This window comes from Streptopelia decaocto (genome assembly GCF_964273445.1).
Source record: "Streptopelia decaocto genome assembly, chromosome: 1".
Lineage (NCBI taxonomy): Eukaryota > Metazoa > Chordata > Aves > Columbiformes > Columbidae > Streptopelia > Streptopelia decaocto.
In genome coordinates this window covers 83,485,147-83,510,523 of record NC_138663.1, presented here as the reverse complement: position 1 = coordinate 83,510,523, position 25,377 = coordinate 83,485,147, and the positions used below count along the sequence as shown (strand labels likewise).

The 25,377-nt window shown below is 41.4% G+C and overlaps 1 protein-coding gene across 6 annotated transcripts; it reads right to left on the bottom strand.

Annotated features, from left to right (window-relative positions):
• Window positions 1–833: 833 nt before the first annotated feature.
• APOBEC1 (apolipoprotein B mRNA editing enzyme catalytic subunit 1) lies at window positions 834–24,655 on the bottom strand. 6 transcript variants are annotated; one of them, XM_082067683.1, is made up of 6 exons: window positions 8,874–8,922; window positions 6,221–7,270; window positions 4,981–5,008; window positions 4,306–4,694; window positions 2,946–3,064; window positions 834–1,499 (listed from the first exon to the last, which is right to left on the bottom strand). In XM_082067683.1, the coding sequence occupies exons 2-6, from the start codon at window positions 6,240–6,242 to the stop codon at window positions 1,464–1,466; spliced, it is 594 nt and encodes a 197-aa protein (XP_081923809.1). In that variant the 5' UTR covers window positions 6,243–7,270; window positions 8,874–8,922; the 3' UTR covers window positions 834–1,463. The 6 variants fall into 6 exon arrangements, 3 of the variants coding, with proteins under 3 accessions (XP_081923809.1, XP_081923810.1, XP_081923808.1); XM_082067684.1 differs by lacking the exons at window positions 4,981–5,008; window positions 6,221–7,270; window positions 8,874–8,922 and adding an exon at window positions 24,518–24,655; XM_082067682.1 differs by lacking the exons at window positions 4,981–5,008; window positions 6,221–7,270; window positions 8,874–8,922 and adding an exon at window positions 17,346–17,660.
• Window positions 24,656–25,377: the final 722 nt, after the last annotated feature.

Sequence of the window (25,377 nt, the reverse complement as noted above, 5' to 3'; positions counted from 1 at the left end):
CACATTCCACGGCAAGACAAATAACTTTAAAGTTATGGTGCTGAATAGTTATGGACTCAACTACATGTTGATCAAGTGATTTGATTTCTTGCTAAGGAAAAAAAGAGCTATCACTAGAAAGGCCAGAAAGAAGGCATGTGACATCTAGCCTGAGGACCTGGACAGTGGGAAGAAAACTTTAGACACACTATGCATTGTGTGGAGCAATTTTATTTGGTAGGAGAAACTCCCCAGCCAGCTGCACTCAGCTTTAGATACTCTCTTAGCAGAGGGTGGAGCTGCTTACTCAGCCTGCAGCTTTCTGTCTGTCTTCATTGTCTGCTAAACATCTGGAGACTTTGGCATGGCCAAAGGATGCTATAAGCATAAATCAACTAGAAGAGATAGGCATAGTTCCCACCAGCCCCTGCCTTGTTCTTTGAATAATCATTTCTGCCTGCATGTTGTAGATCACAGCAGCAGCACGCTCCCCAGTGGCATCACAGAATGGGCCTCCCACTTGAAGGGGTTGGGAATCATGAAAAATGGAGCTCCCTACAGGATTCATTCAGATGTTTTGCATTACTTGCAGTGCAAACTGAAAACTGCTGAAAGGCCCAGTACACCTGAACCTTCTTTTTGCCTTCTGCCTGTAGAGATATCTCAGAGCTTTCAATACCTCCTGCCGCACCATTCCACTCAGTGCTTCCAGCTGGAAAAGAAGAGGTTTTGTACTGTGTTCCCCAGTTTCTAACAAACAGCTGGGACTCAAGAGTGTGGAATTACAAGGGAAGGATATGTGCCCAGGAAGTGAACATGAAAAGCAAAGTTTCCACAGAGCTGACATTTTCCATTTTATTATGTTGTTTCTACAGTCATAAAAACAAGGAGAATAAAATCTTAAAATCAATCAATATAATCCTTAGTAACATAACTGTATTATTTTGTAATAAAGGTAGTAATGTAATAGTAACAATATTATATAAATACAAATAGCATCAAGTATTTTCTGAAACATACACATGTAGCCATAAAAGTGGTTTTAATAAGAAATTCTCAAAACCACAGTTCATTTCTCTGATTACTTCTTTGGAACAGATCAGAGCAGGAAAAATGTTACTCGTTGGCCTCGCAAGAGGTTACTCACAGAATCTGATTGTAGAATCAGCAGACATGAAAGGCCTGATCCTGGGACATAGTCCCCATCCCCACTGGACTTTCAGGAAGCCTTGTAAAGACCCAGAGCACTGTGTCCTGGCTGCCTTGCTGCATCATCCAAACTGTCTGATGGTTTGTCATCTGCTCTTTCTGCTGTGTGCAATACTTAGCAATGCCCAGCCAGTTCTAAGAGTCTTTTCTGGTGACAGTGTGAAACTCACAGTTCAAGGCTGTAGTGGGGAAGACTGAAAGGGGATGGCTTTTCCAGTCTTGCAAATAGTGTTATGATGCACAAAGTGATCTTGAAAACATGATGCTGTTGCTTGTCAGTATTTGAAGTCTGGCAGCAATGGAGGAAGTCCCTAGCAAGAGGAAAGAAACATGAACATTAAAAATTAGATGCTAAAAGCTTAAGTTGTATCTTCAACATGATCCAGAATTTGAAAACACAGCATCTAGTTCAAGAGATCACTCTGATGCACATTCAGCATGTCAGATAGTCTCCCTTGGGACACAGCTTTCCAAACAACAGCATAACACCTTGAAATTTACTGTGCCATGTAAACCCCTCCTAGAAAAACAGACCACTAAGAAACAGAAGTTTGTCTGAGACAGCAAAGCAGTTGAGCAAGTGTCAGATGTTCAGCACGAGTGTCCAGGTGCAAGCTGCCTGGCCATCAGGGCTCTGCAGCAATCATCAAGGTTGCCAGGGGCACAGGGAAGGACAGGTCATTTGTTAGCTGGGTCTTTAAAACCAGGACCTCACAGGCCTGTTTGCCTTTTGGTGCTGCCCAGGTAACTGTGCCAAGTTAGCGTTAGTTCGTCGGTACTCATAAGCATTTAGCAGGCAGCTCTGTTCAGCTTCCTCATAAACATCATATTATGCATTTGATTGTACATGAAGTGCTAAATTATTTAATCTCAGACATTAGGAGACTGAGGAAGGCTGAAAGCCAGGGTAAAAATATCTCCCAGTTACATTGAATTAACTACTTTGTTAGATCAGCTGACTGACTGGATAATGCCACTGACTGCTTACCCTGTCACCTGAATGTCTAATTCTAACAGTTAGAATTAGAAAGGGAATGTCCCGAGATATTAAAAGACCTATGTAAAGTTTGGAATGGATTGAACTGAAATGAAATGTTTACCTTTTCCTCATTCGGAAATAAACCAAGGCATTTACAGTATCATACAAACAAGTTAGTTTTCTTCATTCAAAGTTTTAAGTTCCTTTCTGTATTATGTGGTTCTGTGGATCCCTTCCTCTAGTTCCTGTCATTCATTCTGCTAGCCCCCATTGTGCATATAGAGACCAATTCAAGCAAGAACTGGCTCGCCCCACAAAGAGTGGCTGAGCCAGGAATTTAATTCCCATCTTGGTCTTCTCTCCTTTTCAGTAAACTAGCTTCTCTTTCATATATAGTAGGATATCAGGCCATACAAATAACTTTGGCAGTTGTATGAATTGCAAGAAGTGGGGAAAGCAGATCTCAGTCATATGATACTCTTACGTGTAAGCTCTGATGCTTAAAGCGAATCCACTCATCTGGAATTTTGAATTTGTTCAGAACTTAACTAAAATCAGTGGCCCTGTCCTGAGAAGCAAAAAGAGTGTGCTTGAAACATGTTTACACAGCTGAATGAGCTTTTGGGATCAAATAGCTCTAGTAAGCTGCAAGCTACTTGTAGCTGTTCTATGTAAAGGGTTGAAATAATTTACCCCTTCCTTAGTGAAAGAACTGAGATTATTGCTAAGTCTGTTCTCTATTCCTGGCCACAAAGGCACAATGTAGCATCATACTGACCAAAAGGATCTGTTGGAACTCTATGCAATTCAGAAAGATGTGTAAAGCGAAGCTCCAGGGCAAATAATCGTCTTCTCCATGTTGGCGTGTGACAAATATTTTCCACCAGTAACTGTAATCTGAGAAGAGAGATATCCAGTCAGACTTGATGAAAGGCATGCCTATTTTTTTCTTCTTGAATACACCAGAGAGTCACTTCTTTCTCAGTAAGATGAAGGTAACAGAATGGGCAGGAGGAAGGTAATCATCTGAGGGTACTCATGCAAGGGACCAACAATGACTTGCAACTACACAAATAAATTAGCGGAAAGGGGAACCAAAACTTTATGAATAGCAATATGTCTAAAAAGGGGAATTGCCTGGGAGATAGAGATCACTGCTGTGGCTTAGGCAACCCCTATCACAGACAGCAGATCAGGGCATGCAGCCAGAGCACATTGGCCAAGGGAGAAAGAACTGGTGAGTGGAAGGCTGCTTCTTTGGGAGGGACTGAAAAAGGAACTGGCACATGCAATTGGGGCCATTCAGGCATACCTTTTGGCAGCCTTGTGCTTGATCACAGCAGCTTTGGGCAAGACAATAAAGTGGTTGCTTCAGTCATTAATCTGACTTATCTCGATTATCAGAGAAAACCTGGAGTGAATACCCTAATGTTTAGCAGTTTCATATTGATCTTAGTGTTGATAGGATGGCCAGAGCTTCTATCAGTGCTCTGGTGGTATAATCCCAGAGACAGGTTCCCCAAGATAACATTCTTCAAGTTCACTTTTGACCTGTTAGGTTTTGTAGCTGCACACTCTAGTAGTAAGTATTCAGACAGGTACGTGAGTTTCATCTCTCCAAATGTATATTCCTTTCTGTGAGCTACTGGACTATTTTTATAGCTAAACATCAACAGGCAAGCAAGACATGCATACAAAATGACACACATGCAAGACGTAACTGTCATCTGTGATGCGTTATCTGAAAGTCTCCTTTAGATATGTCTCCTTCTCTACTTCAGCTATCAAGCAAAATCAATTACTTGCTGCAGCTGGCAAGCTGATCTGCATATATATGCCAGGAGGGACAGGTTCTTTCTTACTGTCAGGATTTTTCACCTTATATAAAGGAGACATGGATGACTAGAGAAAGACGTAACTCTCCTTGTTCATGTTTGGCAAGAAGAAGTGACCATGCTGGTCCTGCAGCTGTATGGGATTGGGGAAAAAATAAGGCAGAAGAGAGTGGCATTTTCACACTCACTAGTATTTCCCAATGCCAGTCATCACCACTATTACAAAGCACAATTGCTGAGAGTGCGCATAATCACAGAACTTTCAATCCACACCTAGGCAAAGCCAAAAAGTAGTTAGGTTACCTGCAAGGTTCATAATGCGTATAATGACTCCATTCTTTGCCAAGTTCCTGAGACCTTCCCGGTTACGGATATCCAGGTGCTTGAAGAGCTTGGCTGCATATATTTCCAAGGTCACATTGGGATGTAACTTCAGGAACTCCATAATTTTTATGGAGCATTTCCCACAGGGAGTAGTAGATAAGACCCAGGTGATGGAGCAAGAAACTGATGGCATGGCATTGAAACAATTTTTCAAAAAGTTGACTTCAGCGTGTTGGTTAGGATTGTTTGAGCACCAGTTCCTCCAGATGGTACCTGTTCTCCACCTGATTTCATACAGCAGGTACACCACCCTTGGTTGCTTGTCAGGCAAATAATTTCTTCTGAAGTCATTTGGCTGTATCTTCCACCTGTGACAAAAGTACTAGTAGTACTATGATCCTGACACTTCAATGATGTTTGGTTCCATTATGCATTGCCTGCTCTCAACATCAGCCAAGCCTCCCACTCTCAACCTTCCCCATCACAAATGAGCAGCTTGAAGAATGTCACAATCTAATGACCTAAATCTGTAAAGGAAGATTGGGGAAAGGATGATAAGAAGAAAACAAGGCACAAAGGCTTCTTAGCTTTGCTTGTCTCTGAAAATTTCCATGAGGCCCAGGCAGCACACAGTGATAGAACCATATCTCTTACCTTTGGTTGTTCTCTCTGCATGCAGAATCTATATAAAAAAGATTGTGAGTCATTGAGGGTAGTAGATCAGAAAACAAAACTTCCTCTACACCCACTGTCCTTGGCCTTTCAGTCTACATCCTCCCTGTCAAATCTCCTTTATCTGGAAGGGCTGAACAAGTAATCCCTTCACTGGACAACAGCCGCTCTTAGATGCTGGATTGGCGGATTTCTACCTGGGAGCTAAGCTTGATGGTTGCTTAAACTACTCTTGTACATGAACCCTTGCTCAATTTAACCCATTAGGGTTGACTGTGATCTTACTCAAGTTTAACTTCACCGATTTCAGCAATACTGCATCTGCTTTTCCCTGACAGAGCAGAATCAAATCTCTTCTCCCTTCCTATCTTTCAAACCACTTCTACTACGTAAAACTTGAGCTATTTTCCTGTTGGTACTCATGACATCAATCTAGACAATCAATCTTTTTTCTTAGTATGAAACTGTTTCAAAAGCTGAAAAAAGTATCATACCTGCCTGATTATATACATTTTGTCTTTTGTGGTGGCAAAGAAGTTCTACCCTATGACTCATTTCCCAGCTGAGGGTCTAAATGAAAAGAATTGCAGATGAACAAGGCTAGTTGTTTTTTTGGTGGAAGTCTATCCATACCAAACTTAAGGATCTAAGAAACCTCATTTTATTGTAGAAAATTATTAATTTACTTGGAATTAAGATACTAAAGGCACTTTTCCATAACTCTTAGCTCTTTAAGATGAGGAATTAGGAAATATACACAGTGAAATTGCATTCCAGCAGAAATAAAATAGTGTTCCACATCAACAGAGACCTGATCAATTCTTTGCACAGCTTTATTGCACTGATTTTGAAGAGGCATTTTCTAGTTATTTATTGCATTGGAAACAAAATAGGTGAAAAAAAAAAAGCCAACTAATTTGCTCCATTCTTAACTGCCTTTGAGAACTTTTTCCACACTAAGAGATCTTTTGGAATTTGAATTCTTCCTGCCTAATGACACATCAGCATTAACAAAATGAGGCATTATTTTTTTGAACCTAAGTCTCAAGATGCAGTAATGCATTCAAAGAGATGACAAACACAAATCCACAAGTGCCTCCTGTATATTTTCATGTACAACACATACATTTGTCTGTACTTACCAGTTCCTTAGATACAGCTACAGTAAATATCCACACTGAATATGGAGAAATAGACTTGCTTTTCACATACATGCACTTACCTCTATTAGTGACAGCAGCCATGGATAATTCTGGATTTGTCTGTCAGCTCTTGGGTGATGGGTGCTTTAATAGTCTTACATTTGTTTCAGTTTCTATTCCCAAAGGCTAAACTCTGGATGTTAGTAATATTACTCAGGTGAATATTTCCTCCAGGTGACTTGCTCTTACGCAAGTAAACTATCCCATCAGATGAAACTGAGAGCAAGTTCCTGATAACAAAATACTGTAAAAGAGGGTGAGTCTCATTCAGAAGTGGATCTGTGGGTGTAGACAAGGTTGCCTGCCAGAATCTGGAACTAACAGGTGAGCCATTTTTTTGCAGCACAGAGCAGAAAGCATACCTCTTTATTACCACTAGCCCCAGAATAGAAAAGCAACTCTTCTCTAGCTACTCCGATGCACCAAGAGAGAAAGAGCATCTAGACAAATGGCATCAAGTTACAGAGCTGTGACATGGCAGATAACTTTTCTGACACCCAGATATCATCAGAACATTGAGCAGAACCCAGTGGGAAGGGAAACAGAAGATGTTATCTGCAGAAGTTTGTGATTTTATGGATCTCCAGCAGATGGTAATGGTTACTGCCATTTCCCTTCATGGGACTATTCTGTGGAGTTCCAAGGACCACTCATACACCCATGAACTTAGGTCCTCACATTAAGAAAGGAAGATTCCCAATGTGTATAAGGACACATCTACAGCTGTGGTCAGAAACTGGACAGACACCCTCAGGCTAGCACTAAGCAAGCTGCCCAGCATCCAGGACAGCTATGGCAGTGGACAGCTTTTTTGTTGGGAAACACCCAGATATTCATGAAACTTCACAACTAAGAAGAACTCTCTACTCACATGGGCACTCTGAGAGCAAGACCTGAGCCAGCTGGTGAGTATCTGCAGAACGTATTGGTCATGACAGTTCAGTGGTGTAAAAAGACTAGGCTTTTACCAGTGCCCTGAGAAATCTCAGCATTATGAACTGGGCATGGCCTTCCTGTGATCTATTCTGCAACTCACTCAAAATGCAGCAAAAAATATTTTCCCATTTAATCTGAAAAACAAGTGAAACAATGCTAGTTGTTAGTGAGGAGCTTTTTTTCTGACTGACACACCCAAAACTGGCTCGCAGAGCAAAGGGATTAAAAAAAGAGTTCTTCATGTGGCTTAGCTAGAGATGACTGTACTAAGTCAGTCACGTAGTGTTTCCTCTGGTTTTGCGACACAATCATTTTGTGACCTGATGCAAGTGGCAGAAATGGTTCCCTGGTGAGCCACCCAGGCATGTGCACTCCTGGAAGAGAAAAACATTGCCTTCCTCAATGCCAAGTCTGACTTGGGACTATGTAGCTAGAGAACTGAGTTATTGGTATTCTCCCAGGCCAGCACTCAACATTCTATTGGCAAAAAATACTAATTTTCCTGCAAGGGCAGAACAAACAGAAGTGAATGTGAACGGTGTAGTACAGAGGAAGCAGGGATCCAGGCACTGGCAGGGCCCTCTGTGAAGCAGAAGGCTAGTCATGGCAGATTATCTGGCAATGCAGTGCCAAAACAGGATCTGCTGTCAGGGCCTCTTCTGCTGCAAGGTCACCACTCACTTCACAGCACAGAACCGTTCCCTGGTGTTTGCATTAGTTCATACCTTAGGAAGAGGGAATGGGATCAACTCAGGCACTCAGAAAGTTCTTGAAAGAAAAGTGTTTAACTAATGTGTTTTCAAGTTCATGGACATGATACTCACTAAGGCTAGAAATGCATTGATACTACAGTATTTTCTTCATCGCCTTCTCTCTGCAGTAGATATTTAAAAACATGCAGTTATAAATTAGGCTTCAAGATGCTTAGTTTGATCTACAAGAGATGGCTTGATTAGCAGCAGTGCTCTGTAGCAAGTTCCTGGTGTAAAACCAGAAATGTGTCACAGAAAGAAGAGAGAGAAAAAATCAGTCAAAGTAGAAGCAGGGAATTTGCAATACAACATTTCCAGTTGTCTCCTGGAAGCTGAATGTGCTCTATGAGATGGTGAATAAACAAAAGGGGGAAAAAAAAAAAAGGAAATGTCGTTCTGTCATTTCTGACAGCCTAATGTGAGGAAAGGAATCCCTTCCAAATCCAGAAACTGGTTCAACCCTAACAAAATCAGAAAGACAAGGTTACAACACAAGTGAATTTTCATGCTTCTAGAAGAACTTGCATATCCTGTCTATGGGGAGCAAACTTCAGTGCTTCAGAGGATGAGAGTAACCTCCAGAAGGGGCACATATCTGTGTGGAAAAGCTCGTTCTTGGCCTTCATGAGCAAATAGCTGTAATCCAGTATGCCTTTAAGCTGCTACATGTCTGTAGCAAGGGTCATACATCTGCCTGAGACCTTGTTTTACTCAAATAGCTATAACCAAAATATTTTTTCTGTATTTCTCATGCTGTCAATTATCTCTGCTTACAGAAGCTGCTTAAGGTAATGTTAAAGATAAATCGGAAGGTGGTTTGTAATGCTGAGCTGCTGGTAACATCTGAATATATCTGAGATCCACTCCAGCAAATGGATTTTTTAAATAATCATCACCACCTTTGTATACATACCTCCTAAACATAAATGCATTTTGGAGGAACATACACAGCAAAGGGCACACAGAACAGTGGACATACACTTACTCAGGACTCCTTTAGCCTCTAGGTTCCTTAGACCTTCATGATGTTCCAGATTCACTATGGTAGTCACCTAGAAACTTCACCGTTTTTTCAGAACACTTTGTAGAGGGCCTCCAGGATATACGCCAGGGGATAGAGAGGTGGATAGAGCAACTGAGAGCCAGCTCTCTACAGGTGTCTCCCTGGAAACAGATTTCAGTATACCAGTCCTGCAGCATGGCAGTATTACAGTGGTGGTGTCTACTGGATGTACCACTCACCCAGTTTGTCTCTCTGAGCCAGGTGTGTCTGAAGAGGACAGACACATAGTTTGCAATTTTTCTCAAATGTCTTCTGGCTGATTTGATGCTTGAAGCCCAAGATGTATGTCTGGTAGTACCAACTGCAGCATCACACTGAACAATTTTATTCTGCATAAAACACAATTTTGAACTGAGGTAGAAGTCATAGAAATGGAAAAACATGGAAGAAATTAGGAAAGTCAGGCAGGACAGAGAGAAGAAAGAAGAGCGAGGGAGAAGGAAAGTTAGATCAGATATCACGAAAAAAAAACCAAAAAGGGACAAAGTTTGAATCAGCCAAGATCCCAGTTCGCAAATCTCAGGTTTTACAGGTACTGAACTTTCTATTCTCTGGCTGAATGATCACCCAGTGGAAGTCCGGAACCAAGAGGGAAGGCAAAACTTAAATGTGACTAAAATCTTGGGACTCATGCCACAGAGGCTTAGGTCTCAATCTCGACTTACAAACTGTATCCTGAACTTAATTTGTAATGGTAAATTTTCTGTCAGTTCAAGTGTTCTGCTGCTGCCATATTTGACAGTAAAAGGAAAATCCACTGTATGTTTGTTTGGATTTAATTGAGTTTTCTCAGTAGATATCCACATTTTTATGGAAAGAAAAAACACACAGAGCCTTTTGAGATTTACTCTGTTAACTTCAAATTTTTAAAATGGCTAAAACGTGTCTCTGTGTATGTCCTGGTTTTGCTTAAAACAAGACCAATTCTCTGATAGTGAATTTTCCTTTCAGCTAGTTTCTTCTAAGTAACTGCATTTTTCTGAAATTGGCTGCATGTTTTTCATACAGTGTTCAGTCCAGAGCTGATAACACCTGATACATACAGTTTTACTGAGCTAATGGTAGGAATTATATCAACAAAAACCCCAGGTTTATCTTTTATTGCTATAGCAGACAAGATGATTCATAAATTTCACACATTCCATTCATACTTGCAGGGAGGGGTGGACAGGTGACCCAAATCGACCAACGAGGTATTCCATACATGTCACACACAGTTTAAAGCTGGGAGATCACAAGGGTCTCACTCTCTTCCTCCATGGCCGACACCTGAAGAGGACCCTGCCTGTTTTCCTGCCTGCAGTCCTGATCCTTTCCAACTTGCAAGTCTCTCTCCCTTTACCTCCTATTCCCTTTCTGTAGTGGGGAGGAGGCGGCCACACTTTATTGTTGCTCTGCAAGAAACAGTGACAGTGTATGAGTACACGCTCACACAGATATTTGCATATATAGATATGCATAATAATGCAACAGCACGTATAAAAACAAGCTTGTAGATACACAAATACACATGCTTAGCAACATGTGAGTTTACGACTCTGACTAATAAGTACAACCACTTATGGCATTTTATGTCTCCTAGAACCTTTCCTCTGCAGATTACAAAGCATCACCAGACATTACTGAGACTCTTGTTATGTATGAGACGTAAGAGATTAAGATAACTGATGATGCCCTACTACTGGGTGAGCTTTATAAGTCTGACCCCAAAGAATGAAGTGGAATGGCAGCCAGCCACCAGGATGTGTGGGCAGAGCCCTGACCCAGGCAAAGTCAACAGGTGATCAGTGGGAAGGAGTCACCTGTGTGTTTACTTCAGTATTCATTTTTCTTAGCTAAATAAAACATCCCAATCTTTCACACTAACTGGTGAGACTATAGAAATCAGAGAAGCAGATCAAATTATATTTAATGAGGAGTCAGTGTGAAAAAAGAAAACCTGCTAGTGAATGTATCTGTATTTTGGACTATGATATTCTTAGCAGTTCTTCTACAGTCATCTCACATTACTTTGCATCACAGAAATTCTACATATTTATCTTTCTGATTTTGCCTTGTTTCTGCCTCTTTGTTTTAATGCTTGTGCTGTGTCAAAGCACTCAGCAGAATAATAAGTACCTCAAACCTGGTGGATATCAGAGTGTCTGTACTCCCTTTGAGAGCTGAGTATGGCGTATAGTCATCACACAACTGGCAGAGTTTTAAATAGCAAGAGGGACAACAAAACCAGGTGGACCTCACTCGAGAGAAAGCAATGATTCATCTCTTCTTTTCTTATCAGTCATACCATAGAGTGTTCAGAGCACCTCGAGGAACTTTCAGCACTGAGCCTCTCTTTTCTAAGCACTCAGGGATTGCTCAGTGGTGACCATATGGTTAAACTCTACACAAAATTCACTTGTAAGCTGTTTCTCCCATGGGAGGTAAAACCTCTATCAGAAGCAGAAAAAAGTCTGTCAGAACTAGGAGTTACAACCATTGGGCACCGTCGAGGATGGAGTTAATTTTCTTCATAGCAGCCTGTATAGTGTTGTGGTTTAGCCTGGAGATGAAAACAGTGTTGATAACACACTAACTTTTTAGCTATTGCTGAATAGCAATTGCGCACTGTCAAGGCCTTCTCTGTTTCAGACTTTGCCTCCAGCTAGGCTGGGGGTGGCCAAAATGCTGGGAGGGACCACAAGTGGGACAGCCAACCCAAACTGACCACAGGGATCTTTCATGTAATCTAATGGTATGCTCAGCAATAGAACTTGGAGGGATTTTTCTATGGTAGCTGTTGCTTGGGGACTGGCTGGTCATCAGTCTGCTGGTTGTGATTGCCTCTGCATCATTTGGGGTGTCTTTTCTTGTTTTTTTCCCCTTCACTTATTAGACTGTCTTTATCTTGATGAATGAGTTTTCTTACTTTTGCCCTTCTAATTCTCTACCCCATCCCATGGGGCAGGGAGAGGGGAGAGCAAGCATCTGTATGGTGATTAGCTACCTGCCAGAGTTAACCCACCTCACCATCTCATGTCCACAGGTAAGCTAGAAAGCCACCCAACTTGGATATCCACAGGTAAGCTGCCAAAGAGGTCTTGTAAGAAGTTTTCAGAAGACTCCAGAGGTATGGGGTTGCTCCGCCAGAACCTTAACTGTTCAGGCCCTGTATTACTATGTAAATAGTGTCTCCTTGACAGCTAACACTTCTTCTCCTGTCACTGACATGGAGTGGGACTGTGAGATAGGAAAATGTATGTTTAAGCAACAGTAAGTTCTTTACTATATTTCTCATAGCAGAGGCAGGACAATCTTCAGGGGACCATCTATCAGTAGTCTTGATACCTTTGAATTTAAACAGTCATGGCATGTGGTGCAGGTCCAGGGGACACCTGGTACAGCTGTGAGATAACCCTTCAAGGGAAGAGATTTAAGGAATGCAGCTGAAGCAGTGGGTTCCAGTTACCTTTTCCCAAGTTGAAGCTGTGTTGCTTAGGCCAGTCAGCAGTACAAGGAGGAGTCACACTTGCTGCAGTGATGGTTATAGATCATGTTCATTGCATCTGAGTAGATATTAAGAGAAGTGAGGGATTAAAAGGTGGATATGAAGCTAAGCAGTGTTTGTGAGCAGCAGATGGCAGAAGTGGAAAACAAATGAGATGGAAGTCAAGGCGAATCAGGGAACTGTGAGGGTGGAAGGGCAGAACTTACATCCAAAATACCAGCTGAGCTGTCATGGTTCACTCAGATGAGTACACCCAATGGGGTCAACTGTAAATATTTGTCAGATCCAGCTATGAAAGTGGCCTGTAAATAATCTCCAACTATCCAAATAGTCTTGGCTCTGGTTCTATGGATTAGGCATTCACTGATCACAATGCTGCTATGGAAAGACCTCACTATGGGGTAGACCAATAATGGGGGTGGTAGTTGGAAATAAAGGGAATTATGATACCATGTCTCAGCAACCTGCCCTGTCACAGTTTTCTTGTCTTATCTTAGTCATGCATGGTGCTGACAGGGAAGCCCTGCCAGATCTCACCACTACAGTTGACACAGATTGCAGATTTGGAGGCTAACACATTTACTGTTTGACTTGTAAGACAGGTAGGGCTGCAGGATGGGGAACTGTCCTGGTTTTGTTAAAAACAAGTTTCTCTTTTAGTGAATTTGCCTGTCAGCTAAAGCCTTCATATTAGCTGCATTTTCCTGGAGAACCAGACCCATGTTTTGGTAAACCTAGCAATGGAATGCAAACTTATTGATAAGCATGGATGGACATCTCGCGAGAGGGGCGACGAGAAACAAGTGACTAAGAAACTGACCAACTGTGTATAACATTCCATTCACGTGAATACTTTATATAAAAGTGGGAGATCACAAGGATCTCGTCCCTTTTGCCTTTTGCCTTTGCTTTTTCCCTTCTGCTTATGGCCGACATTAGGAGAGGACCTTGCTACTCGTCCCTGCGAACTGAGGCCTAGTGAGAGACTGAATCCAGCTCTGGTTGGCTGCAGAGTCTAATCCAGGACTTTGGGTGCTGGCTCTGCAGTTGCTGAGACTTTCAAGATTGGTTTTGTATATTTTGTATTATTTTCTCTATTCTTATTAGTAGCATTAGTAAAACATTGTTAATTTTTCCAACTCTCTTCTCTCTGTCCTTCTTTCCCTACCAATCGCCTGTCCTGAGTGAGAAGAGGGGAGAGGGAGGGGCAAAACGGGGGAAGTGGGGAGGGGAGAGGGGGTTAACAATACATCTGCCAGGGTTTTATTGTCACCCCGCAATCTTAACCCTCGACAGGAACATATCCATCTGCAGCTCCTTTGCCACAGCCTACTGCCCAGTCCACAACCCACCTTCATCAGAGACACTTTAACTGAGGCATTCTGCCTCTCACCACCATGGCAAACAAGGCAATGCCAGTGCAAAGCACTGTGACTCTGCATCACATCTCCAGGGCTGCAGATCAGGAAGCAGACCTGAGCCAGGCTCCCAAAGCCACTCCAGGAAGATAAAGCTCTGGCTGCTCTGTGGGTCTATTCAGACCTCTGGGATGCTGCCAAGTGACCATTCAGGTGCACAGGTGGGACAGCACATACAGAGCATGCTGGCACCAGAGCTCTGGTCTGCTGAAGGAAAAGTCCAAGTCAAAACAATGATGGACAGGTCTGAGCCTCAGCAGGGCTGCTGCAGGAGGGAGACAACAGCACTTTTGTCCAGTAAGGAACAAGACTGTGAGGACAGCAGTCATCATGCAGTGCAGCAGGACATGGGCTTGGATGGGAGGTGGGGAAGATGTAAGCACATCAGACAGCCAGAATGGAGTGCTGGATGAGGCCTTACTCTGCATATCATCCATAACCTCTAAATAGCTGAGTTTAAGCACAAATTTCTGTTCATAGGACACTAAAATGTCACATGCATCTAACAGGGAAAAGAAAGACCACAGTACATAAGTAACAAGCTGTGACTGTAGAGGTGCCACCCGGGACTGGATTCAGGCCCTTCTATTTCTCTGTATACGAGAACTAGAAGGCATCCAAGTACATAATGTCAACCCTCAGCTCCCAGATGTTTTTCCCAGCCTCGCTTGCATGTGCCACATGGTTAAATGGTAGTGCTCCAGCCAGCTATGGCAGCAACAAGAGCTTTCTCCTGTTTCATGACTTGGCGTTTGTCTCTGCCTGTTCAAGAGAGACAGCTTCTGATTTCTAAGTTACTACTGACAAGTACTGCTCAGCCACATCATTCATACCAGACCTATCAGGTATCTTTTGGTATGTTTATTTTTACTATTACTTTAGATACATCATTCTGTATTTTGTTTTCTTGTTCTCCCATACACTCTGGGGAGAACTGAGCTGAACATGAGGTCTCTTCTTGACTGCTGTTTGACCACAGACTGATTTGCTACACAAATGTGACTAAAAAAAATGGCTTGAAATAAAAATTTCATCATAGTGTAATAGATAAGCAGAATCTAGACAAGTGACCAGGTGTCCAGAGACACTGTTTTCTGTGACCAAGTCACAGCAGCTCTTGCCAGATATTGCTATGATGCAGCAAGGGCCCACTACTCCCTAAAGGATAAGGAGGCAAGACAAGAAAGATAAACCAGACATCAAGGAAAGAACCTTGCTACCCAAGGGCCATCCCAATGTATCCAGAAAAGGAGAGCAGGGCAGGCCCAGGACTAGAAGCCAGGATCAACCAAGTGTCCAGATTTTCAGGCAGGTTCATGTTGACAAGGCAGGTCCTAGGTCAAGCTGAGAAGTCAATCCTCAGGTCAGGATCAGGTCCCCTGTTGGCAACCAAGGTCACATACAGACACAGTGATCACTGACCTGGTACACAGAGATGAGACGGGTCTGAGATCAACCCAGAAAATCAGTTCACAGGTCAGGAAAGAGATCAACGGGATCCATGGCTGGCCATGGGCATGGACATAGGCATGGGTGTGACAGATGGAGACAAGCACAACTACGCCTTAGCTCGGGCAGGGACTAATAGCATAGACTTGAGCTTAAATGCAGCTGCTGGGCCATCTATGGGCAGTGTGCCAGTGGAAGCTCCAGGTCAGGATAGTCAAGGCAACTAAGGTTTTTTTAATGTGCTCAGGGCCCTGGAGACACAGACCATAATAATTGCCTTCAGTTTTTATTGTGAAAACATTTAGGGGTTCTTCCTTGCATGTGACATAGGAAAGTCACAGCCTTGCTTTGGCCAAGAGCTGGTTACAATTCAAACAGGAGCTGAGTGTGGTAAGCCACAGCCTATAGGACAGCATAAACGAGAACTAAGCATATTGGGCCTTGGCATGGACAGTGGATCAACAAGCAACAGAAACATGCCCAGAGCTGCTGGGAAGGTATGCTGTGATATCAATTTAATGGAAGTTTGTTCCAACAACTAACTACAAAGACCTTCAGCAACGGAGACTGAGGGAGAACATTTAGTCCACTTTGAACTTAGAAGTTTCACATTGTCTATGTTTCTCTTCCCCTCATAACAACTTGTGTGATCAATTTTCTCTGCATCTTTAAGACCAGCTTGAAAGCATCAGCTCCTGAACTTATAAGATATAAAGACCCATATGTAAACAAGATGGCACATCTGCCAAAGCAGACATTACTTAAATGAGGAGTGCTGCCATTTTGTGAGTTAGAGGCTGTCATCTCCTAGTTTCCATAAGCCAGATCCTCTTTAGGCTATATTGGGCCAAAACTTTGAGTAATTCTATTGATTACGTTAAAATATTAGCAATACAAATGAGAGAAGAATCAGATCCAATCATAGCTTTAAAGTTTAATTACTAAAATGGGTATAAGTCAATGAATATTTATCCTAGTCTTGCAAAAATAACCTAGCATCAGGAATAGGGGATGGAGAGAGGTTCTATTCCCAAGCACTCAGTACTGACAACAGGGCTTGTACCTCATCATAGTACAGAGGGGTAAACAACCCAGCTTGACTACTGCAAGGGATACAGCTGCATTCCTATTGTTCTTTGTGCAGATTGATGTGCTTTGCTTTTTAAGGTGTTTCCAGTGGATACATCTAGTGGTCCATTTCCAGGATGGGCTTGCATATAAAAATACTTTCTTACTAGTTTTAGCCAGCTGAGCGGAGCTGTTGAAATGCAATGACCATGAATACCATCATTATAATTCCACAGTCACATCACTTGGTGGATGGAGGATTTGCTTCTGTTGAACGAAGCATCTGTGGATTTTTAAAATTGCTCTTTTAAGACCAAGTGCTGCTGTCAGTCACATGTTATAGGTCCCAGTGAGCCAGTGAAAAATTCTCTAGGCTAGTACAGTCTTTTAAATGCAGACAAGTGTTTCAGTGATTAATGATGAAAAATTAGTATAGCAAGAACAGGCACTTATTGTGAATAGTTTAAGACACAGGCAAGTAAGACAACTACTTATTTACCTGGCAAGCTGTGATCTTCTGGAATCTGCTGCCCCAGTAAACTGTAGACACAGATGGCAGGACAGAGTAAAAAGAGATCTGAGAAATTCATGGTAACAAGTATATAAACAGATACTAAAGGGAAGATGCAGGATTCCCAGCCACAGTCAGCATAGGTATCGAGGTGGTATGACTGGATCATAAGGAAGCACAGATAACAGCCAGACTGGTCTGCTCTCCCTAAAAAGCATCTCCTCCTGCCACTGCTAGATACAGTGTCTGGACTGTGCTCTCAACCCTGATGGGGCATTTTCTGTGTTTTTACGTTCACTTTTGTTCGTCATGCAGCATGAGGTAGAAGACTAGCCAAGAGGACAGCAAGACTCCAGAGATGTTCCTTTTGGCACCCCGACCTCCTCTTGTCAGAGATTCATTTTTCAACAGTCAAGGAAATAGCCTGTTTTAATCAAAATTCCTCATTTGAAGTAACTTACAGTGAATTAATCAGATGTTTGGGTGCTAATTTAGCAGTCTTCTTTAAATACCCTTTCCCCAACAGCCTGTGCACCACTGAGTCACAACAGAGGATGAAAAACATTAGCAGAGTATTGGGCCTGGGACACTGTTCACCATTCTGGCTGCTACCTGCCTCCATTTCCACATCCAGAAGTTTCTCATCAGAGATATTTAGCACTGTCCAGTGTCCTCAAGACTCCCAGTGACAAGCTGTCTGTCCAGGATATTGGTGGCCATTAGAAACTGGGGAATGTCAGCAATGTTTTATGTCATTTATGATCATAAAAGCAGTAAGAGAGGATCTTCATAGAGGATCAGAGATAACATTGGTCCATTACTTGATGAGGTCGGTCAGCTCACAAATAGGGATAGACAAAGCAGAGACGTTTAATACCTTCTTTGCCTCTGTCTTTAACACTGATTATGTGCCCTGTGACCACAGAGCCCCATGTTGAAAGACCATGACTGGGGGATGATAAACTCCCAGCCAACCCTGAATGTGTTTGAGACTTGATGCTCCAGCTGGATGCACATGGGACCCAAGGAGATCCATCCCAAGGTACTGATGTCATTGTGGGACCTCTCTCCATTATTTTTCAATGGTTTTGGGTGTATGAAGGGGTCTCAGTCAACTGGAAGCTCACAAACGTTGTCCCAATTTTCAAGAAGGGTAAGAAAGAAGACCCTGATCATTACAGGCATGTCAGTCTCACCTCATTGCCTGGTAAAATTGTGCAGAAGGTTATTATGGGAGTTACTGAAAAACACTTGAGAGACAATGCAGTCATTGGTCATAGCCAACATCGGTTCACAAGGGAAAAGTCCTGTTTAAACAACTTAATTTCTTTTCATAACAATGTCACCCATCTAGTTGACCAAGAGAAGTCAGTAGATGTGTCAGGTTTGGGTTTTAGCAAAGCTTTTGATACTGTCTCTCAGAGTATCTCTCTGGATAAACTGTCCAGCACACAGCTAGACTGTTGTATCTTGGGAAGCAATTGGCTGATGGGTTGGGCTCAAAGGGTTACATTAATAGTAAATAGGGCTACATCAGGCTGGTAACCAGTCACCAGTGAGATTCCGCAGAGCTCAATTTTAGGGTCACTGTTCTTTAATGTGTTTATAAATTATCTGGACACAAGAATCAAATGTACATTAAGTAAGTTTGCCAAAGATACTAAACTAGCTGTGGACTCCTTGGAGGGTAAAGAGGCTTTATGGAGAGATCTGGATAGACTAGAGAGCTGGGCAATCACATCCTTATGAAATTTAATGGGAGTGAGTGCTGGATTCTCCACTTGAGATGGGGTAATTCTGGTGCTCATCTCCTCTCTCCAGTGACTAGCGACAGGACACAAGGAAATGGATTGAAGCTGCATCAGGAGAGGTTCAGCTTGGACATTAGGAAAAGGTTCTTCACTGAGAGTTGGCTGGTCACTGGAACAGGCTCCAAGGGAAGTGGTCACAATACCAAGCCTGGCGGAGTTCAAGGAGCATCTGGATGACACTTTCAGTCATATGGTTTATTTTTACGTAGTCTCCCACGGAGCAAAGAGTTGGACTCAATCCTTATGGGTCCCTTCCAGCTTGAGATATTCTATAGTTCTATGATTGTATGAATGGAAGATCCTGAAATTAAAATAAAAATATGACATTTAGATCCTTGGACTTTGGATTTGCTCTGGTTAGAAATGGACATAGCAGAAGAAGTCTATTACTTGTAATAGCCCAGAATATTTCTTTTCCACAGATGCCATACAACATGGATTTCCCAGATGTTCAATGACCTACTTAGCCATGGATTTCTTTCACTCTTTTTCACTATAAGTAGCATTTGTCAGAAAACTCTAATACATTGAAATTAAAATGCTGCAGAACTTATATTGGTTTTGCTAGATTTCTCTCTCTCTCTTTTTTTTTTTTTTTTTTTTTTTTACACACAGTCCTTTTAGGCCACATATTTGGACCTATTTATTCAAGCAGGGTCTCTTGTCTTTAGGGGCAAAAACTTTCAGCATCATTGGTGAACACACTATCTGTTGTCTCTCCTGGTTTTCGGGAGGTTTGGCACAAAACAAAAACAAAGGTTGGACTTTCCCAGGGGACAGATGTTTTCTTTTGAACAGCTTTTCTCATCTCTCGGAACATGTACCCTTTGACCAGCCAGGAAAGTCGCTGAATCAAATCTGGAAGGGACTTTAATGAAATATGTAGGGGCCTAGTGACTGGGAAGGGATGGCAGACTGCTACAGATATTGACAGAAAGCAGCTGAGCAGCATCATTTGGTGAACCAAAACCCATGCTCAGATCAAAATTATAAAGGAATCTGGTGGAGAGTTTCTGGGATGAGGCTAGAGTTTCAGATGATAATCAAAGGATTTCCCACTCTGGAGTCTGAAGGAAAAAAAACTGCACTCTCAGCCTTTGCTTCATGATATAATGGAAGAAAATCCACAGTACTTCTCCCTGCTCTTTACGTCTCAGTGACGCAGACAGCAAATCATTTAATGCAGTTGCTCTGTTCCTCAGACTCTACTAACCTCAAAGACATCCTTGAGCTTCAAACGATTCTTAGTTATCGCTGATTGAAAGCCCACAGTCCAGGAATCATCGTCAGCATCTCCTTGGATAAAGTTTTTCCAACAGTAAGTATAGTCTGGAGAAATAGAAGTAAGATGGCTAACCTGAGTTTATTCAGATACCAGACAAGCTCAGGAAACAAGACTTTTCACAGAAACACAGAATGTCAGGGATTTTAACCTCTTCCTTTCACCAATGACACAAAGACAGGTTGGCCATGGACAGCTGTATGCTGTTCACTCCATACTTGGAACCAATGCCATTCTCTCTGGGCATTTTTTTTCTCTCTCCTATCAGTGGAGGGCCCTTTCAGCCAGCCTTATCCCAGCAGTTGCATTTAGTCCTCTAGGATAAGGGAGAAGCACCATATCTCCCATTCCCTCAGGAGTGAAAGAAAAATAGTGTCTCTAAACAAAGGAAAATTTTCATTCAGGTCTGGTTGCTAAAAGTCCTGTCCCCATCCCCCTGCAATATTTGAACTTATTTTTTTGGATGTGACACTCAGTCACTGCATGGCAATGGATGTGCCCCCAAAGAAGATGAGCAGGACACGGGGCAGAGAAGCAAGTCCATACCAGTTTCACCTATGCACAAAATTCACCATTTCACCCCTTCCCAGTCCCACAAAGCAGAGGAAATCTTGCCTTTAATTTCCATGACAGCAATGGTTACTTTCTTCGAGCTCACAAGCTTCTTCAGACCCTCACGGACTTCTGAATTTTGTATTTTATAAAGCCGTGCTACATATATGTCTATGTTCACATATGAGTGCTTCTCTAAGAAATTCAGTATTTTACAGCAGCAGCTCACACAGGGGCTCCAGGACAAGTACCAGGTGATGGAACAGTTGACGTAATTTTTGGATCTTCTAATCTTAAAGATCTTCTCCAAGAAGTACACTTCAGCATGGTAATGATCCTTTTTGATCCAGTGTATCCAAGGTCTGCCATTATCACCCCACTGCAGTTTGCATAATAGGTATGTGTCATGTGGAAATTCATGGGGGTCAAAATTATCCTTTAGTGCCCTTTTAGATATATACATACTGAAACAGAAAAGAAACTTCAAGAAATCACTGGTTATAACTTTATTTTCAGTTGTTCTCCAGTACAAAAAAAAGGGTGGAGGGTGGAGGAAAGGAGAGGAGAACTTAAAAGGGCAAAATATGAGAGAGCAATGCAAGGAAAATGGGGAGGTAGGCACCACAGCAGGATAAAGGAACCAAATGCTGAACCACCTAATCTCTCTTTGTTTGCAACTGCATGCAGAACTTTCACCTCCTCACCTCTCCCTATGGCTGTTCTCTTCTTCATCAGCTCATTTCTAAAAGCTTTCTATATCTTTTTACATGTCAGACATTTTTTCCAGTGCTCCTGTGTAGCCCTTTTCAATGTAGTGAGCCATTGCAAATTTTGTAAAAACTAAAAAAATAAAAGAAAATAAAATCACTGATAAATTATGAAGCTGAAAGTTTCTCCTTATTTTCATAAGGATTAGAACAGTCAGCACACTTCTACATGAGAGAAGGAAAAAGAAGTGTTCTATACAAAAAGATGCATCTCCCAAGGAAGACATCTTCTGACAGTCCATCTATTAGATCCAGATCTATTCGGTACAGAAGAGACCTCTAAATATTGCTAGTTAAGTACCTATGCAAAGACTGCTGTTGTTGGTCATGAATGTATCTTTTATATCAGTAATTATCAATGATACATAAATAATATATGAAGTTACCACTGGCATTTTGAAGCCTTTATACAATTGCTTTATATAGAAACTTGTATGAGAATGCACTTCAGATACATATTTTTCCACATCAGAGTAATCCAGAATAAATCTAGTAGACAACATGACACTTTTAAGAGAAACAATAAACCTGTAGATTGTTTTATAGATTAGTATTCACCAATAACAAAAAAAAAAACACTGTCTGAACTGAAGACAAATTAAATCTTGCAGATCAAGCAACTGTCACATATTCTCTAGCTACAGGAGTCATCACCTATGTAAAAAAGCATCTCATTTATCTGAGTCAGTTAGAAGGCTGTGTCTTCTGACCCTGTCTCCTTCCTCATCCCAGCCTTCTACACACTAAATACATATGTACATAAGCCCATTTAGAAACTACAGAGTGTATCTCTGTTTATTTTTATTTTTTTCATGTGTATATAAACCACAGAAACTATGTATGCAGATTTCTTTATCAGACTTTCTATCGAATTTATGCAAATGTAACAAATGTAAATATAATATCACCAAATGTTTAATTCTGGTACAGGAATAACTTTATTATTATTATTACACTTAATTCCTTTAGTATGTTGCTAAAAAAAAAAAAAAAAAAGACAGAGAAATAAAAGTGAAGCACACGCTTAATTTTTTTTCTCATTTGAGGTACTAACAGACATGTATTTTTTGTTTTTCTATTATGCTATTTGGATGTTAGGGCTTATCAGCTTAGATTTCTTTATAACTTGATGATTAGGGAACATATATCTGTATAATAAGTATATAAGACATGCATAATATACATAACATATATGTATATGTGTGTGCATGTATACATGGAATATAGTGGCAGTGGTTGAAATTCACCAACGAAAATACATTGAACTCCCAATACTCAAGCCAAATATGTTCATTTAATTCTTACAGAACATATCTTTAAGACTTTGGAAAACAGTGTTACAATACATTAGAGAGATCTGATTTGTTCAAAGGTATCTGTAGATGTTGCAATCTGATTATAACATACAGACAAGTTAAAATTTCCAGGTCTTACTTAAACTGATCTTAAGCACCCCCTTGCCTGTGTCTTGACCATAAAATATTGAGCTTTGGATAAGCTATTGCAGTGGGTGTCCTGTGCATATTTTCAAGGACATAAAGCCATTTCTTTAGAACAATCTTGCAGTACACTAATCTTCAAGATATAGCCACATTAAAGATGTGTTAAGCTAAGTGCATTTATTGTATAATCAACCTAATGCACTATAAACAGAAGCCTGGATTCTTATAAATATCTACTACAGACATAATTTGCTATTTTTTAAATAATGGATTAATGTAAATTTAAACAGCTCTAACAGAAGGACAGAAATTTAAAAAACATGATAAAACATTCCCACACTATAGAATATATAAAAAATCCCAGCACCTCTTCCATTTTCTCCCCAAAGCAGATAAGAAAATACTTTTTATAAGTTGTGAGTTTACAGATAAATTGCCCAAAACCATGCAATCTCTTCCATTATTTGTTTTTATAGCTATCATAGACAGCCCTTGCTGTTCAACATTGTTTTGTATGATGCACATATACACATGGAGCTTAATTTTTTAAAAAATCAAGCACTTAATAGCTGGTTCCTTAATACAAATATGAGAGAAAATTAAGACTAGCAAATAATCATTTTTAAAAGTCCTAAGACATTTTTGATTTCTTTCTAAATCTGGTTCATCAATCTCACAAAAGTGAAGTTGCAACCCTTACAGAATTTAAGAGCGGCAGTGAAATACACCAACTGTAAAGACTGAGTGTTTGATAGGTGAATTGTACCCAAATATGTTTAGAGGGGCTGGGGAAGAAAATAGCAGAGGGATGACCACCAACGTAACTGTCTCCTAGGCTTTATTTTCTTTTCTATTAAAATGCAGCTGCTAAGCAAACATTAATTAAACCTTGACAACATATTGACTGATTACAAATATCTTTTAAAATGTGTTATTTATACCTTTTCTATCGTCCCATCATCCATGACTTGAACAGGAATGTAATTAGTATATTTTAAAATGTACTAATTTTATGAAAACAGCTCCTAAAACTAATATCTCTCTTATTAAAACTTCAGGTAATAAACCACACCATAATTGATATTTAATAATTTTCCTTCCTTCCTCTAACACCTTTTATTAGAAACTATTTAAAATTATTCTTATTGCAAGATAATAATACTAATGATGATCATATCTAAAAATTCATTAGCAAAGTTTCTTTAATCTGTGTTTTTCCTCCATTGCTAACACTTTGCAGAGTTGATGCATTTTTTTACTGAACTTTGCGTTAGAACTTTTTTTCCCCCTGTATTGCACAGAAAGCGACTGACACTTCCTGTTTATTTTGTGGCACAACAGACATTTCAAGATCTCAAAACAGTTGAACAGGGAAGAGGCACTTTCAGATTCTGTTGCTACCCAGCACTGGGGTAAGCCACCTCCTGCCTTACCCCTTCCCCAACACACTCCCATCTTTCGCTCGTTTTTATCAGTACCTTTTGTTCCCCACCATTTGACGGCTCCAGTGACAGTTTTATGATGGCAAGAACTTCCTCAACAAGCTCAGACTTTGGCACAGCCCCTCACCCACTGCAGTGACACTGGGGACCAGAGCTCCCACTCAGGTACGCTGGTACCTGTGTCACCTTCACCCTTTCCCAAGCGAAGCAAAGACTTTGCACAGACAGCACACTCTTGGGGCGACAAAGCAAGCAGTCCCCTTGGGCTGGAGCAATAGCAGCATAGAGCTGAAGCTGGGTTGTTTTTTGGGAGGCAGTCAGCAATTTTTTTTTTTACCCTGACAGCTTTTTCCTGTGCATGGCCTCTCCTCTCTCCGCGAACCCTCCAATACTGCTTTTTGCCTTTGGTGCTGCCCTCCGTTCTGTTCCGGTTCCAGCAGACGGGAGCTCTGTGTGTCGCTGGTAATGGAGCAGCACAGGGTGACGTCAGAGCAAAGGGAAATAAAACAGTTTGATCGCGGCTGCTACCACATGGCATGTCTTAACAAGCCTGCCCTTACCAGCATGCTTTCCCCACTTCTTAGCTGGGAAGTGAGGGCTTGATACATGTTTCCAGTTAAAAACATAATAACTGGACAGTCTCTTTGAAGCCTGCTTGTAAGTTTCAAAGGCATGGTAGTACTTTGTTGGCAAAAAAATAAGATTTATTCTTCTGTGCAGGAAATTCCTGCCAGCAATGCAGCTGTTCTGTGTGGCTCACAGGCCTTTTCTCCCAAGCCTGACTGTGTGGAAAGCACGGTGGTTCAGCATAAGGCACCAAGAGATCATTTCATGCTGTCAGACCTTTCTCAAGGGTGAAGAGCTCACAAATCTCTCTGATAAGAGACTTGACTCACAAGGTATCTGCAAAGCTTACTCACCTTTCCTGCCAAACCTGGAAGGTGGAGAACTCCCCTATGAAGGAAGAGAGGGGATGGTGCATTGGGAGCTTTGCAGAAAAAATGGCACTCAAAGATCTGGTGATCCTGAACAGGCCATGTCTGCTCTCTTGGGCCTTGTGTTTAGGGATGGGGAAGGCTGTATGTTACTAATGTAATCTGTAATTTATATACATAGGTCTGTGCTGCCCTGAGCTGCAAATGCAACGTGGCCTTCAGACCCTGCCATGCTGCACAAACCCCTGGGCCGCAGGATAAA

Bases quoted from the DNA above. Each gene is read 5' to 3' on its own strand.
- APOBEC1 (XM_082067682.1), bottom strand. From the start codon at position 17,506: ATGGAGGCAGGTAGCAGCCAGAATGGTGAACAGTGTCCCAGGCCCAAT. The intron at 4,695-17,345 runs GTAAGTTACTTC...CTTTTGTCACAG, and splicing joins AAACATCTGATTAATTCACT to GTGGAAGATACAGCCAAATG. The intron at 3,065-4,305 runs GTAACCTAACTA...CTCTCTTCTCAG, and splicing joins ACGCATTATGAACCTTGCAG to ATTACAGTTACTGGTGGAAA.